The 16,903-nt window shown below is 33.7% G+C and overlaps 1 protein-coding gene across 1 annotated transcript; it reads left to right on the top strand.

The window, feature by feature from the left end:
- Nucleotides 1-4,523: 4,523 nt before the first annotated feature.
- Nucleotides 4,524-9,221, top strand: LOC110886709. Its single transcript, XM_022134547.2, has 2 exons — nt 4,524-8,116; nt 8,731-9,221. The coding sequence occupies exons 1-2, from the start codon at nt 7,948-7,950 to the stop codon at nt 8,988-8,990; spliced, it is 429 nt and encodes a 142-aa protein (XP_021990239.1). The 5' UTR covers nt 4,524-7,947; the 3' UTR covers nt 8,991-9,221.
- The last annotated feature ends 7,682 nt before the right edge of the window (nt 9,222-16,903 follow it).

Here is a 16,903-nt window from a genome sequence, read left to right as displayed (position 1 = left end):
TTAAGAGGTAAAATGTTTGCAGTCTGCGGATCACATCTGCAGACATCTGTAGAATAAACTGGTGGTGGTGTACAGACCGTGGTGGTGGTGGATGTGGACGGTGGGTGGTGGACGTGGACGGTGGATGGTGGACGGTGGTGGTGTTTAACCCTCTGCAGGCCTTAGAAGATCTTAAAAGTGTCTCGGCGAAGTCTGCACCAAGAAGAACTCTTCTATCTGCGTAGACTCTTCTGTCTGCGCAACGCTAACCACGCGCAAACAGAAGAGCCTGCGTAGATTTTTTTTTAGAAAAACAAACACCACTTAAATGACAATAACGATCTGACTCTTTGAATAAACGGGTCACTATTTTGGTACTAATAGCTGGGCCCTTTAGCTAGCACACACTTTTTTGTCCTCGTTTTAATATTTTAAATAAATAATGAATGCCTTGATTTTTTAACGTACCTAGATTTTTAAAATAAACTGGTGGTGGTGTACAGATATTGGTGGTGGTGTTTAACCATCTGCAGACTTTGGAAGATCTTAGAAGTGGTTGAGCCAAGTCTGCACCAAGAAGAGCTCGCGCAGATATTTTTTAATGAAGCGTCTTCAGAAAAACAAACAGTTTGCAGATAACAATGTCTGCGCGTGGTCTATGTGCCGCAGAGAGAAGAGCCTGTGCATATCTGTTTTAGAAAAACAAACACTAGTAAGCTCGAAACCGACACTATTCCTAATGCCCTTCAAGATTTGTTAATATGTAAAACTAGTAATATTTTTCGCGTTTCGTTGCGAGATTTCGGTCAATATCTATTTTCGTTCAAAGAAATATACTCAAAAGAATATCGACAGATGTTTTAAATCAACTGGAAACCATAAAAATAAATTAAATTGGACACTCGGACGGGCTGATTTGAAATTAATTGTAAATGGACACGTAACGTTATCTAAAATATAACTTTCATGAAAAAGGAACCTAAAACTAAAACACTAAATATAAAGAAAAGTAAGAAACAAATATTATAAAGTCCATAAAAATAAGAAAGAAACAAAAAAAAAACAATATGATGAAAGCACTATTCAAAGGAATCTAAAACTAAAACACTAAATATAAAGAAAAGTAAGAAACAAATATTATAAAGTCCATAAAAATAAGAAAGAAACAAAAAAAAAAACAATATGATGAAAGCACTATTCACACAACTTGCTAATTGTAATTTACGTCAAAACGTAGACCAACTAAAAACTTACATAAAAATAAGCACGAAAACGGATTATATTTGACCCGGCATATTTCCGAAGAAGATTTACGTCGAATCGTAAACCAAATTGAATTTATACCGAGACGTGCATAAAAATAAGCATGTAAGAAGATAGTTACGGTGGTGTCGAAACGTAAAGTGACTCAAATTTATACCGTTTAATGAAAACATATTATATTTGACCCAACTCATTATCTATAAAAAAAATGTACGTCAAAACGTAGAACAACTGAAAATGTACATAATAATAAGCATAAAAACATATTATATTTGACCCAACTTATTATGGAAAAAGTGTACGTCCAAACGTAAATCAATTTGAATTTATATGAATACGTAGATAAAAATAAACACGTGAAGCTTAATTATAAAGTTTATAGAAAGTTGAGGGGTTGTAATTATTAAGCTAAAAGTTAAGGGGTAAAGTATAAATAAATAAAATAAAAAATAGACAAAAGAAGAAAAAGTAAAAAAAAAAAAAAAAACACAAAAGACAAGAAAAAAAACACAAAATGCAAGTTATTGTTGGTGTAACTTGCAAATGTTATATGGTATATAATATAATATAATGTTTCTAATTTGCAGTTCATTTATAGTGATCGCTAGCGTGTGCTAACTCACTTGGTCGCTTATATCTTTTAGAGGTGAGATCCTAGGTTCAAATCTGAGCAAAAGAGATTAATTTATAATTATTGGTGTAATAGAGTAAGAGCAAGAGTTGCTATTAAAAAAATTACAATAATCAACCTCGCTCTATACATATGCGTATCAAGAGAATTTTACATCCGATTAAACCTTAGGTCAATGTTAAATAAAAAGGAAATATGTCAAAGGAAGTGCAAAAATAACATGTTATATATATGATTGTAAAAATCCCGACTAGTCTTTGATTCGCTTACTTTTGGGGTAGCTCCCCATGGCATGTATAAACGGATAAATTAACTGGTGAAACAAGTTTTTGGTAATTAAAACTGGACAACTAGTGAACTCGCTCAACATTATTGTTGACACCTTACTGCATGCTTTGCAGGTAACCAGTGACTCAGGAGCTTGCTGCTTGGGGATGTGTAGTGCTCGTCTACCCCTGTGTTGGGTGTTAAATAAACATGAACTATGAACCTCGTTTAAAACTGTTTTGCTTATGCTTCCGCTACTTACTACTATTTAGACTTAAAACTTTAAGCTTTGATCATGGTATTTGCTAATCGTATGGTTAGTAAGTATTACTATGGTTATTAATTCAATTAAACAATATAATTGGTGGCTGGATCCTGGTCAGTCACGCCCTCAAGCGGATGATGCTCTGCAGGTGGAATTTGGGGGTGTGACAGATTAGTCATCAATTAATCACTAATCGAAGGTTCACCGATTAATCACTATGCTATCGACGGTGGTCCTATTCTGACCAAAATTTGGCTAGATTCCGGCCAAATTTCGATCAAACCTTATAAATTTCCGTCAATTACTTAAAAAAATGGGTCAATGAGGGGTTAAAACATGTCTACTTTAAAAAACTACATATAAAAATGTGTGTGTGTGTATAACTAAAAATTACATATAAAAATCTTGATCCGATTAATCCCTATTAATCCCGATTAGTCGCTAGTCGGTATCCTACCGACCGACTAACGTCTGGCGATTCTTACAACACTGCTTCTGGGTATTAGGCCTTGTTTTGATATAAGAAATATAGAACTTCAAATATTGAATAATTCGGCTCATCAGAAAGAAAATTTATGTAAATAAGACGGGCCAGAATCTCTTAAGGTAACATGGGCCGTCCTTTTTAAGCCAATATTTCTAACAGAATAATATAATTATACTTTGTTGCTTGTTATAAAAATTATTACAGAAAATAAATTCAGTGAAATAAACGAGATGGTTAATTAGATAACTGTATTAAAATAAGGCTGTCAATTTCAGACACGGACATGAAAACACGACACGATACGAAACGAAACAATCTTAACAGGTTTCGTGTCTTAAACATGTCAACATGATAAGACATATTAATTTTCATGTCGTGTTCGTATTTACCTATTTCGTGTTCGTCTCTTATCGTGTTCGTGTTTTAACAGGTCGTGTCTATTATAATATGCCAGCCCTAGACTTCATACTCCACCCCTCCAGGGCGAGTTCGTGTCTTAACAAATCGTGTTCGTGTCTTAACATGTTATTTTTGTGTCTTAACAGGTTGTATGATACGCTTGTAAGTTTTTTCGTGTCTTAACAGATTCATATTTGTGTTTGGAAAAAATGACACGATAAAATTCTATGTTTACTTTGTTTCGTGTTCGTGTCTTATCGTGTTCATGTCTTAACAGATCCTGTCTGACACGATATATAAGCTCTAACTAAAAGAGAATAAATTTTGTGGGCAGTAAAGAACGTATGATAAAAGTTTATAAAACAGGTGTTTATTATATATCATTAATTTTGGTGCATGTATAACTATCTTAAAAAGATGTTAGTATTACTTGAAATCTAACATGTTAAACAAATTTAAGGGTGTAAATGAGTCGAATGGTTGTGAACTATCTGAGATTGGTTTATAAAAAGTTTGAATTGAGCCGAACTCGAATTTAAATCGGAGTTCTTTTAATAAATGAGTTCGATGTTGAGATTCACGTGCAAAATTTGATTATACTAGTAAAACTAAAAGAGTCTATTATTAATCCGGTAAATAAATTAACCAAAGTTACTATTAAAGTAAAGTATACGGATAATCCTTGTAGTTAACCAGAATTTTGGATTTAGTCTCTAGTTTTTCAAAAGTACACGGATGATCCTTGTGGTTTGTACTTTGTAATGCATTTAGTTCTCAACTTTTGCCAAAAGCACACAGTTAGTCCTTATAGTTCTCAGCTTTTGCCAAAAATACACAGTTGGTCCCTATAGTTTGCACTTTGTAACACATTTGCGTTACAAAGTGCAAACTATAAGGACTAACTATGTGCTTTTAGCAAAAGTTGAGAACTAAATACGTTATAAAGTGCAAATCATAGGAATCATACGTGTACTTTTAAAAAGTTAGAGACTAAATTCAAAAGAGTAAATGCTTGGTTGGTCCCTGTGGTTTTCAAAAATTGCAGACTTGGTCCTAGTGGTTTGCTAATTACACGTGTGGTCCCAAAACTTGTTAAAAATGAACTCGGTTGGTCCCCAGCCCTAACATCAGTTAAATTTCTCAGTTAAGTCCATACTAAATGACCAAAATATCCTTGCTTATTAACAAAACCCACTATCATCTTCATCACCATCAACATCTATCGATCTGTGAATGTGAATGTGAATGAATGAGCAGCCCACCTTCCCTGCTTTCACTGTCCATTGACGCAACAATTTTTAATCTCCACATCATCTCAGATCTCTCTTTTCTCCCTGAACATATTCTCATCGATCTCTTTCTGGTATACATCATTCATTCCTCCTTTCCTTTTCATACAATAATATAATATAATGATTATTCTAGGTTTTTTTAATCTATTTCATTATCATCGCTTAATTTACTGCTTCTGGGTTCTGATCGAGTTAGCTGATTAGGTTTTAATATTATCCTTTTTTTGATCTGTTTTTTTTTTTTATGATTGGAACTGATCGGAAAATAGGGAAACTAGAAATAGGATTTTGTGTTGTGTGAACAGAGAAGGGAGATGAATTGATTATTAAAACTGATATACGAATAAGGATTTTGGATTAGTGTTTGTTATTTTGGGGGTTATGTTTATGCATATGGATTTTAGGGTTTCTGATAAGTAGAGGATGTGAAATATAGACATGGAGGATGTTTTGTGTTGTATTATTTGGGAATTGGTCATAAAACTAGTGACATTTCAATTAGGTGTTTAGTAAGTGATACTTGTGATTGAAGAACTTGATTGTCCAAATTGATTTCTATCCGGTGGTTTGTAAGAATCAAATAATTAGTTAGGCAATTAGATAATCTGGTGCATAAACTCAGAGCTGGATGGTGATGAAGATGATGCAGATGATGATGATGGTGATGATGATGATGATGATGGTGATGAAGATGATGCAGATGATGATGATGGTGATGATGATGATGATGATGTTAATAAGCAAGGGTATTTTGGTCATTTAACATAGACTTAACTGAGAAATTTAGCTGATGTTAGAGCTGGGGACCAACCGAGTTTATTTTTGACAAGTTTTGGGATCACGCATGTAATTAGTAAACCACTAAGACCAAGTCTGCAATTTTTGAAAACCACAGAGACCAACCAAACATTTAACTCAATTCAAAATTTTGATTGATGATAGGTACCATTTGTATACTTTATTTACTCTTACTATTAAATAAACTAAAGGTATCTTAAGATGAAAGTAATATAATATTTATCAATAGAAATTTCTAGGCATGTGAAGAGATGTAAAGAAGCCAAATAATGACAACAACTGAAACTTCTTTTATATTGGCAAACGTTGCAGACCAAACTTGTAAGACATTCTCGACCGTTCATCTTTTACCTTATTTTCACTAAAAACCTTCCACTTTCCATCTATTTTACATAAAACCCCCTCTAAATTTTAATATTAAATGTATATATTTGTTAGGGCTGGAATATTAATTTGTGTCAAACACGACCTGTTAAGACACAAACATGAAATTGATAAACACGAACACAACATAAATTTTATTGTGTCAATTTTCCCAAACACGAACACGAACTTGATAATAAAGAGGTTACACGAACATGATCTACTAAGACATGAAAAAATTTATAAGCGTATCATACGACTTGTTAAGACAAGAGCATGACCTATTAAGACATGAACACGACCTGTTAAAACACGAACTTGCTCTGAAGAGGTGGTGTGTGAAGTCTAGGGCTGACATATTGTGTCACACATGACATACCATCTATTAAATAAGCCTAATAATCGAGTACGATTTACCATATTAAGGACTATTTTGAAATGTGAAATAATTTAAAGTGTTTTGTAGTAGTCAAAAGTAAAAGTCTCAGGTATCCTTTGTGTTTAATATCTTAGTTAAATACCAAGTTCATAATAACCATCTTTAAATGTCTAATGAATCCCAACATGTTAACCTAAACCTATGTACAAATGTAGAGAACATATTTGTTTAATTTCTTAAAGGTATCTATTCCTCACATTGTTTGTGTTGATTTGTGTATTTGGTCCAGATTGACATCGATGTCATATCTATTGGATTTTGGTTTAAACAAACTAGTAATTTTTTATTGCAACTTTTGCAATCAATATTTGTAATATTAGATTTAAAATGACAATCATATTTTTGTATAAACACTATATAATTAACTAATATATAAAACTAAAATATATTATCAAAATGTAACACTGTAGCCTGTAGGTTTTTTTTTCTCTGAACTTTGAAATGATTTGTGTTCGGTCTTTGGTTTTTGGATACTTTAGAACTTTACCTGAAATATTTAGTAAATTCTCTAATTTATTTTATTAAAAAAAGTCATTGGATAATGATGTAAAAAAAAAATAAGAAGCTTCCTATAGAGCTAATGACTGCAACGAAATCAATAAGTACTTTTGAAGCGGATTAAGTATTGATTATTATAAGAAAAAGATTACAAATTTTTGGGATACTATCAGATACACTTATTTATCTTATATATTTTGCTATGTAAACAAACACTTTTCAAATTTTGCCTGTGTATACATGAAACTATAACCCAATTATCTTATAAGAACATTCACAATTGATCATTCATCTTCATCTTTATAATTATATTAAAAATTATTATATTTTTTCTCTTTTTTTCATTAAATAATATATATATTTTTTATTTTTATCCTTGCATTTTCTCTCTTATTCACTCACAATTACTTTAAAAAGTATTAAAAATTATAAAGAGTGAACAATATTTTCTCTAAATTAATGTGAAAGCTCTAGACCCCACTAAAAGGCAAGTATTTACCTAAAAAAAATAATATGTTCTTTTTTTCTAATAGAGTTAAATGTCATTTTAGTACCTGTGGTTTGAATCATTTTGTCAGTTTAGTTCAAATATTTTATTTTTTTGCCTGTGGGTCCAAAACGGTTTTACCGTGGTCATTTTAGTTCACTGGGTTAACTTCATCCATTTTTCTGTTAACAAGAAAGACAATTCGGTCATTTTATATGTAATTATGTTAATTAGAAGGGCAATTCGGTCATATAAAATGATCGAATTGTCCTTCTCGTTAACAGAATAAATTGATGAAGTTAACCCAGTTGACTAAAATAGCAATGATGAAACATTTTACGACCCACAAACGAAAAATAAAACCTTTATACTAAGCTAACAAAATAGTCCAAACGACGGCATTTAAGTCTCTCTAATAAATTGACTTAAATCTTAGTTTATTATTAGTGTTCCTATTTAACCCAATAATTGAGTGCTTTTTCTTCACTAGTTCAATAAAAGTTCACATCCCCATTTCAAGAACCAACCAAGCAACAACCCAACATCATAAAATTTCCCCTTTTGTTCAATCTATCCATTCCTCAATTCTATAAACACACACACAAACTACACACATACACATTCATACAACTTTCTTGATCACATCTCCATCCTTTTCATAACTACCACACAAAAGAAAAAAAAAATCTTCATTTTTAAGTCATCCCATTTCTTCAAACTTCCAAATTCATAAGAATTAGCCACAAAGAAAGAAAAAGGTGAAAAAAAAAACAGCCATCATGTCATCAATCTTGGCTTCAAATGGGATGGTGTTAGCCACCGCCATGGCCGCCGTCTCCGGCACCGTCCTCCTCCTTGCCTTCCGCCTCCAGAAACAACCCGACGCCGCCGGTCACTTCTCCATCATCCACCACCACCACCACAACCCAAGACCCTGCATCTCTTCAGGTTCCTAATAGTTTCTTGATCAAGATTTTCTTATAAGTGTCTTTACTATACGCACACCCAATTATAAAAAACCGATTTTTTAACCGGATTTACATGATGGGAACCCGAACCGGTACTAATCAATTCGGTTCAGTAAAAAACTGGTTTGGGCAAAAAAAAAAAAAAACGGTTTTTTAACCGATTCCAAAGATCAAGAATACTAACCAGTCTACAAACTGACGGTTCGGGTTGAAACCAGTTAACAAAAAACCGATTTCAGTTTTTTTTCCAGTTTCGCTCGTAAAATCGGTTTTTTTTACACCTCTACGTTATATTATATGGTATATTATATTATATTATGATTGAACATTTACTGAACCAGTACCATACCGACCATATTTGGTACCGGTACCCAATTTTTCCGTTATTTTGGTACTGGTTCGGTACCGGTCCGGTATGAATACTGATACCGTACCGTATTGATTATTTTCGACATCGATACCCCTTTTTTTTGTTTTATGGTATTTTTGATACCAGTACCGGTTCGATACCGGTTATATTATCTTAAAGCTAGTTGAATCTTGAAAAACTTGATTTTCTTGAATCTTGTTAAAAAAAAATTATGACGTTTGCAGATGGAAAGAAGAGAGAGAAAAAGAACAAGAAAGTACACTTTGCAGAGGATGTGATGGAACCAAGTGGAAATGGAGAAGAGTTTAGGAAGAGGTTACAAAGTAAGAATATTGGTCAAAATAGGACTTTTTCGTCAACTTTGAAAGTTGAAGGGGGTCAAAAGAAAATTGTCAGAAACTACGAGGGTCTTCCAGCAAATAGATTGGCTTTGTATTCTGGAATCCTCAGAGATCGTGGCGTTCATCGAGTCTCATACTGCTAACTCGTTACTCACTTTTGACTTGTTTGAAAATTGGTCCATCTTTTTTGTAAATGGTGTAGGTTAAGTCCCTGATGTTTTTAAAAAGTACAAACTGCCCCTCCTTTAGTTTCTGGCTTCTTCTTTGTGTTGGTTACAAGTTACATGCTACAACACTTGTTTTTACTTATTGCTAGTGATGGTGTATGTACTATTTTGTACAATTTGAAATGAGGATGGATAGTTTGCTATAAATTTTGAAACCAACAAAAATAAATCATATTGTAGAATGCTCCAAACACCAAAGCACTCACAAATCACAATGGTTGAGTTTTGCATGTTTTAGGAGGTGATAACTCGTTATTTGTTCTGTTATTTATGTATTTGATGTTTAAAGAGACTTGAAAAAAATCATAGGTCTGTCACTTGTTACTCGGATAGTTAGGGACCAGCGTGATGGGTGGTGTGATGGCCGCATCATGTGTGAAACACCAATGCAATCAACAATCACGGTGCATGGTGGAATTTTCGTGGTGAGTTTGATGGTGTAAGAGGGGAATGAGATGACACGTTGTGATTGATTGGGAATGAGTTGGTATCACGCGGAGAGTGTGATGAGTGGTGAAAGTAATCTAGTGATGGTGTGATAGAATTGGGTTGAATAAGATGACAATTTATGATTGATTGGGTTGTAAGTGATGATGTGATGGGGGCCCTCCACCCTAAGAGAAATAGTGTTGAGCGGGTGCCACGTGTCCAACCTCAACGATTTAACATAAATCAAGAAACGACGAGGGTTGATGGGCATTCATCAACATAGGCCGATGCTTAAATGGCACCAATAACATTTTATTACTGATAACTCATTATTTGTTATGTTATTTATGTATCTAATGCTTAAATAGTACCTGAAAAAAATAATGGGTCCGTCACTTGTTACATTGATAGTTATGTGGGGAAAATGACCGCATTACATGTACACATATCATGTTCAAATGTTGGACCAATATTTGAGGAAGAAGAAACAAGTAGGGCTAGAGATGAGTATATGTGGGTGGTGTTGCTAGCTATTTGTTGATCTTCTTTGGAAATTGCCAATGTTGTGACCACTTGTGTGTTGTCAATGTCTAGTTGGCGAAAGGCTAAATACAATCGCTTTCACTGTATCTCATGGTCCCTAATTAACGAGTGGTAGGAGATTGAGATGGGGACAAATTATTATTGAATATAGATAAATATCAACAAACTTATTTTTTTTTATCTAGAATAGGTTAAAGTTTCCAACTATAATTTCAACACTAAAACCGTAATCCTCAAAACCAATTGTTTTTCCTTTATGAGTTAGTTTGAATATTCATTGTACATAGTTAATATTTAGAGCAAGTGCAATTTATGTCTCTGTTATTTGGTGGCGGGATCATCGTTCACCCTCAAACTTAATTTTCGTTGTCTGGGTTCTTGTGGTTTACAAACTTGTTTCTTTGGGTCCCTTCTATCATCTCCCTGTTAACATACCGTTAAAATGAGATGAAATTACATTTTTACGTCCAGCAACCTCTCTTCTCTCTGAACAGTGATCCCGTCACAAAATCACAGTGACGCAAATTGCACTTTACTTTAATATTTAACTATCTAATAATCTATTAAAACATAAATAAAGAGAAATTTCGCTCAAAACACTAACGTTAATGACTTAAAATGATATGAATCTAAAGAAATTAATCAGGTGTTATGGATTATTGATGGGATATAGTCACACGATATATACAAGGTTTAATAAAAGCCCTAATATGTTTTAATTTTGCAATCTTTTTATACCTAAGTTTAGTTACAAGGATTTGAATTGTTCCAAAGATAGTTTCCAATTGTAAGGAGGTGGGAATTTGTTATGAAGGTATAGGGATTAAAGAATGCCATCGCCCGATTTATTTTGGGACACTTGATTTACCTCTCTCATGTTGGTGGTATAACTATGACCGGTCAATGGGAACACCTAGTGATGGCATATGATCTTTACAAGGATTTGAGCTCACACCACTAAGGCTAGTGGGTATGGTGATGGACCATCCTTGGAGGATGATCCGCCACGTAGGCGCCACGTCATAGTCCTCCCAAGGATGGTCCATCCTCCAAAACTAGAAGGCATGGGAGGATGGTCCTAGTCATAGTCCTCCACCACTTTTACAAAACGGACCAGACTGAGCCATGTCGCATGCAATACGTAAAAACAGTGGACGACTCATGCGGAACCGACGTCGAAAAATCTCGGTTGGGTACACGGGTTCGTCGGCAAAATAATCGGCTACTAGTTTATCGTGGCCGGCTATAAATTTAAAACGAAACATAAATGAAATTAATTATAAAATACATTTTCAAATCTATATAAAACATAAGGGAAAAAAAAAGTAAAATACATTCTTGGTCTCGGTTATATTTTGCTCGTCTAGTTAGCCGTTGGGACGACCCTTCATCAGCCGCCATGAAGACCTGAGCCGCGTTCATAATCATGTTGTGCATAATACCATCCTCTTCCGAAGATGATGAATACCACGCAGACGAAGACGATGAAGACATAGAAGAAATTGAAGAAATGGGAGAAGGTGAAGACATGATAATTTTTGAGCGAGAGATGGGGTGGTAGCGGGTAAAAAATGGTATAAAATATGATGAGTTTTTATAAAAAGGGAAGAGTGGTAATAAAATGTGAGAGAGATGGGGTGGTAAAGGGTGAAAAGTTATGAAAAAAATGGTTAAAGAAGTGAGTATTTATAAAAATGGAAGTGAATTGGGGGATTTTTTGAATTATGGCCGTTATTTAATTAATATAAATTCTGAAATTAAATTTTTTTTTCAAACGGTCGTATGCCAGAATGGTCCCCACATTTTTGTCATTTTGTGCGCGTCGAGAACGTCGGATTACAACCGTTGAGGACGGGACGTGGGGGGGCGGCACGGTGTTCCCTCCGTCGCCGGACCAGGACGGTATGGGGACGACCCCCATACCGAGTAGCCTAATAACACTAGAGCAGTAAACCACTAGGTAATGAGTTATAAATTATAACCCTAATTGTTGGGTTTAGAATTTTGACAGACTCGTATATAGATCAATCGAACCGAAGTTAGCCCAAGTTAAACTGGTATAACTTTTAGTCCTATGATTGCACGTAAAATATGAACAAAAACTATGAAATAGTCCAAACGTAAGTGAGAAATTTCATAGATAGTTTTCCTTACTTCCATATTCGGATTACCTCATCTAGAACCCAAAATTTGACTTTAATGTTTTTTCGTCATATTTAGCGTTTAGTTAGATTTGTATTTTCGACTACATTTCTTTAATATATTTTTCAAGATTTAACCAGTCAAATTTAAAATTCCTTTGTAACATGAGACTTGACGTACTGCTCATGAGCATCTCGACTAGTTTACACGTAATACATATAAATCTGAAATGTACCAACTTGTACTACATTGGTCATGTTACAACAACCGTTTCTCCCACGTAAAGAACCACAAATGACAATTATTGAAGTAAACATGGCATACTATAATTTTTTTAGAGTTAATTACAATTTAGAGGTGTGCACAGTTTGGTTCGGTTTGGTTATTAGCATTATCCGTAACTGTAACCGAAGTCATCGTTTAATCGGTTCGGTTAATTTGTCGGTTTTCGGTTCGGTTCGGTTAATAACCAATCCAAACATGGGCTATATTTTTTGGTTAGAAATACATGTAATGGAGATATAAATACATGAAATAGATGTATAAATACATGAAATGGATGTATAAATAAATGAAATCGAGGTATAAATGCATGAATAGATGTTTAAATAAATGAAATGAAGGTATAAATAAATGAAATGAATGTATAAATAAATGAAATGAAATGAAATAAAGTTATTATTATATGAAATGAAAGTATAAAATATGAAATACATGAAATAGAGGTATAAAAGCTATAAAAAAATAAAAAAAATAAATGGTTCGTTCGGTTCGGTTAATTTCGGTTAACCGATGGTAAAAAAAATATCCGTTAACCGCCTTTCGGTTAATTCGGTTTCGGTTAATTTCGGTTCGGTTTTGTCGGTTTTCGGTTCGGTTTTGGTTAACGGTTCGGTTATTGCACACCCCTGAATTACATAGTTAATCTTTATGGTTTACACAGAGTAACAATCTAAGGTACTAATAGTTTAAAGTCATTTCTTAGGGTACTAACTTTTTTATTTTTTAACATGTGGGGGTATTAACGTTAATTCCCTGGTTAACTATTAGTACCTTAGATTGTTAGTTTGTGTAATCACAAGCGCTAACTATGTAATTAATACCCCCACATGTTAAAAAATGGAAAGTTACTACCCTAGGAAGTGATTTTAAACTATTATTACCTTAGATTGTTAGTTTGTGTAAACTACAGGGACTAACTATGTAATTAACTCATTTTTTAATTTTAATATTGTGAAATTATAATATTAAAATGGTCATGTGTTTGAAAAAACGAAGAAGTGGAGAATGATATGCAAATCTCTTTTGTTAAAAGTGATTTCCCACATGACGTATAAGTTTTTCCATCATCCAGTAACTTCAAGACTTCACAATCCATTAATAACTAGTAACTTACTACTCGCTATCGTTGATAACATTCGAGTGTTGTGATACAAAACTATGCACAATAATATTTGTTAGTGGGTGTTGAAAAATAAGATTCTATAGATGTCTACTTATCAAATCATACAAGTGAGTGAAGTTAAAAAAAAAGTTATAAACGGTTAAACTCTTGGGCCAAAGAATAATAAGGCCAAATTAATTTAAATTTATGGTGATTTTAAATTTTTATGTTTTTTATACGTTTATCTTGCTAGTTAAATATATATAAGATTTCATGTCGCTAAAAAAACTTAAACTTACATAAACAGTTATGACTCATTTAAGAAGTAACTAGGTCAGAAACTTGTATATTACACGAGAAAAAAAAAATGAAATACTAGATTATTAGTAATGAAAATTTAGAAATTGTATAACGATATTTAGAAACAAAATACGATTGAAGTGTACTTTATAAAATATAGTTTTTTTAATAACTTTTTTAAATTAAAAAACAGAATAAGAATACAGAAATAAGAGAAGCAGAAAAAATAATTTTGAGCTCACAAATTGGTAACACATGACGAATTACATATATGTTAAGTATAGATGAGTTAATTTGGATACAAAAAGTATGTCTATCGGTCCCGTTTGAGCGATTGGTCTAGTTGAATTATAGTACATGTCAATTCTAGTTTATTTAAATTATACACTAGGTTATTTGGTCACTATTATAAAACTTTTCTATTTCTAATATGTAGACGGCGAGCAACACCCACCACCTACTAGCCACGACCGCTAACGTCTCTACTGTCACCAGCTCCACAGTTGTCGCCACGTCCAGTATGTTTTGCGAATCCTAATTAACCTATATCATACAATCGAATTGATCAGTTAAGTTTCACTCGCTTTGACATGAAAAGCGTAGTCTAAATAAAGCCGTAATTTTTAATTGCAAAGAACTGTCGCTTTAGTGACGATTGAATAAAAATGGTCGCAATTTACAGCACAAAAGCCACCAATGGTGTTTGCTATCGTCACAAATGGCGTTCTTTCCAAGTTCGGCAATTTGGACAAGGAAAGCAAGTGGCTATTTCTTTAAAAGAGGAATAACACAAGATTACTCTAAAAGTCATTTTCACTTATTTGTTTTAATCATATTATATTATATAACTTCTTACGTAAGTCCAACAAAACATAATTTATTCTTGTGACGACAACAAAAGTTGGGAAACACAAAAATGATTGTTCTTGTATATACTCATTTCTAAATCATTCTAGAAACAACATGATTATCTTTCACAAAAATGAAAATTGCTTTCGTTCTCTATTCTAGTATTATCTCTAGATTTTGTCCTATGTGATTATAACGATGCACAAAAAAGATTAATATGATTCGTTGTAATACCCTAGGTAAATCTCATATATGTTTTAGTTAGAGGAGATTCTTAGGGGGAGGGGGTGATCACTAGTGATAAAATTCTATCACTCACAAGCACCAATCAAGCTCCGCTATGTCATCAACCATTTTTCCATCACTCACAACCTTTTTTGGTGGCAATGGCCATCACTCACCACCACACCTAAAAATTTCCCCCCAACCAACAATTACCCTCACAAAATTAACACAATCACGCGTTGAAGAATTCACGCGTTAAATGTTCACGCGTTATCAACAACCGGTGGCGGTGGGGAAAGTTATTCCATCACGCGTTGAATTGCACCATCACGGAAAGTTAACGTGGTGCCCCGCCTGGCCTTAGTTCATATGAAAAAAGAGCTACCTCTTAAAGAACCAACGTGTTTGGGTGCATTTGTTGTGAAGCAGATGAAAACTTTATTGCTAAGCATGCTCGGATAAGAGTGTATTAGGATGGAAGATCTCCTAAGAAGTCTCCACTAAGACAACCAAAAATAAAGTTATTTACTAAATACACAATCCATCAGAAACAAGGCAAATAGTGATACTAGCGGCTGGATGTTAGTCCGTTATTCCATCAGAGCATTCGCATCCCTTCCATCTTTTTTACCCTATAATTTCACTAAAAGCAACTACATTTTCTCTTCCTTTCAGTTAGATAATATTTTTTTTTATAATTTTATCATTAGCTTTTTTCTCTCCTTCACTCACAACCACTTTCAAAATATATTAAAACATTATAGAGGGTAAACAATATCATCTCGAATTTACAAATAAACAGTAACATTGTTTCTCTAGTCTACTCACAACCACTTCCAATCACCTACAATCAATTTTCATAATATAAAAAGTTTCCTCAGGGACTATGAATACTCTCACTAACAAATTGGAGGGGAGCCCCACTTAGTCTTTACCAATGAAATAGATTTTGATTTTTTTAAATAATAATTTATAAGGTTGTGTAACTTTATTATTAGGTAGTGTTTGGTATGTAAAAACCAGAGGTGTAATGAAATAGATCATTGTGAGGAAATGAAGAAAAGGTGTTTGATTGGTCGAAGAAATGAAATGGAATATATAAGACATTCCATTCATTCAAAATCATTCTATTTGTATCCCCTGTTTTTTTTTCCATTCCATCTCTCTTTCACCCTTCATTAACAAAACCACAACCCACCACCGTCGCCACCACCACACACCGTTACCGCTACCGTCACCCTCCAGCGTCACTTCCACCACCGTCGTCACCCATTTCCGCCCCCGCCGTCATCGCCCCCACCGTCACCCACCATCGTCGTTGCTGCCACCCACCTTCGACCACCGCTACCACTGCCACCTATCACCACCGACCACCGCCACTCCGATGTTATTCCTTCGTCCTTTTCTTGTATACCAAACAATACAAAGTAATGATTCTTATCATTTTCACATGATTACCAAACAAGTAATGAAATGGCAATGATCCCTTCCATTACCTCGTCTATTTCACTACACCATACCAAACAGACAACATTATTAATTTGTAATGATATAATATAATGTCTTAATCTATGACGTAACTAAATGTATAAATTAGATGAATTTTATATCATACAAGATCCTGAATTTTGTGATTTTCATGTTGGTAGATTGTAAGTTGGGTAAAGACCAAAACCTAACCCATAAACTGTTTCTTGATGTTATCCGTAATCAATTCCAACACCCATCAAATGACACATATCGAAACGAAAAACAAAGTTCACAAATGTTGATTTAGTTGTGCCAAGTGTCGACATAAAGGGCCCAAATTCACATTAGTCATGCACGTTTACTATTTTCTTTTGTTTCCGCAACTACAATATCCACTACTTCACCGACTAAATCCATCAAATCAATAATATATGAATTCATATATAAATAATATGTAGTAGTAGCACTAAAAGCTAAATGTAGAATT

This window comes from Helianthus annuus, chromosome 10 (genome assembly GCF_002127325.2).
Source record: "Helianthus annuus cultivar XRQ/B chromosome 10, HanXRQr2.0-SUNRISE, whole genome shotgun sequence".
NCBI classification, from domain to species: Eukaryota; Viridiplantae; Streptophyta; class Magnoliopsida; order Asterales; family Asteraceae; genus Helianthus; species Helianthus annuus.
The sequence above is the reverse complement of the archived record's forward strand: the minus strand, read 5'-3'. Positions and strand labels throughout refer to the sequence as shown.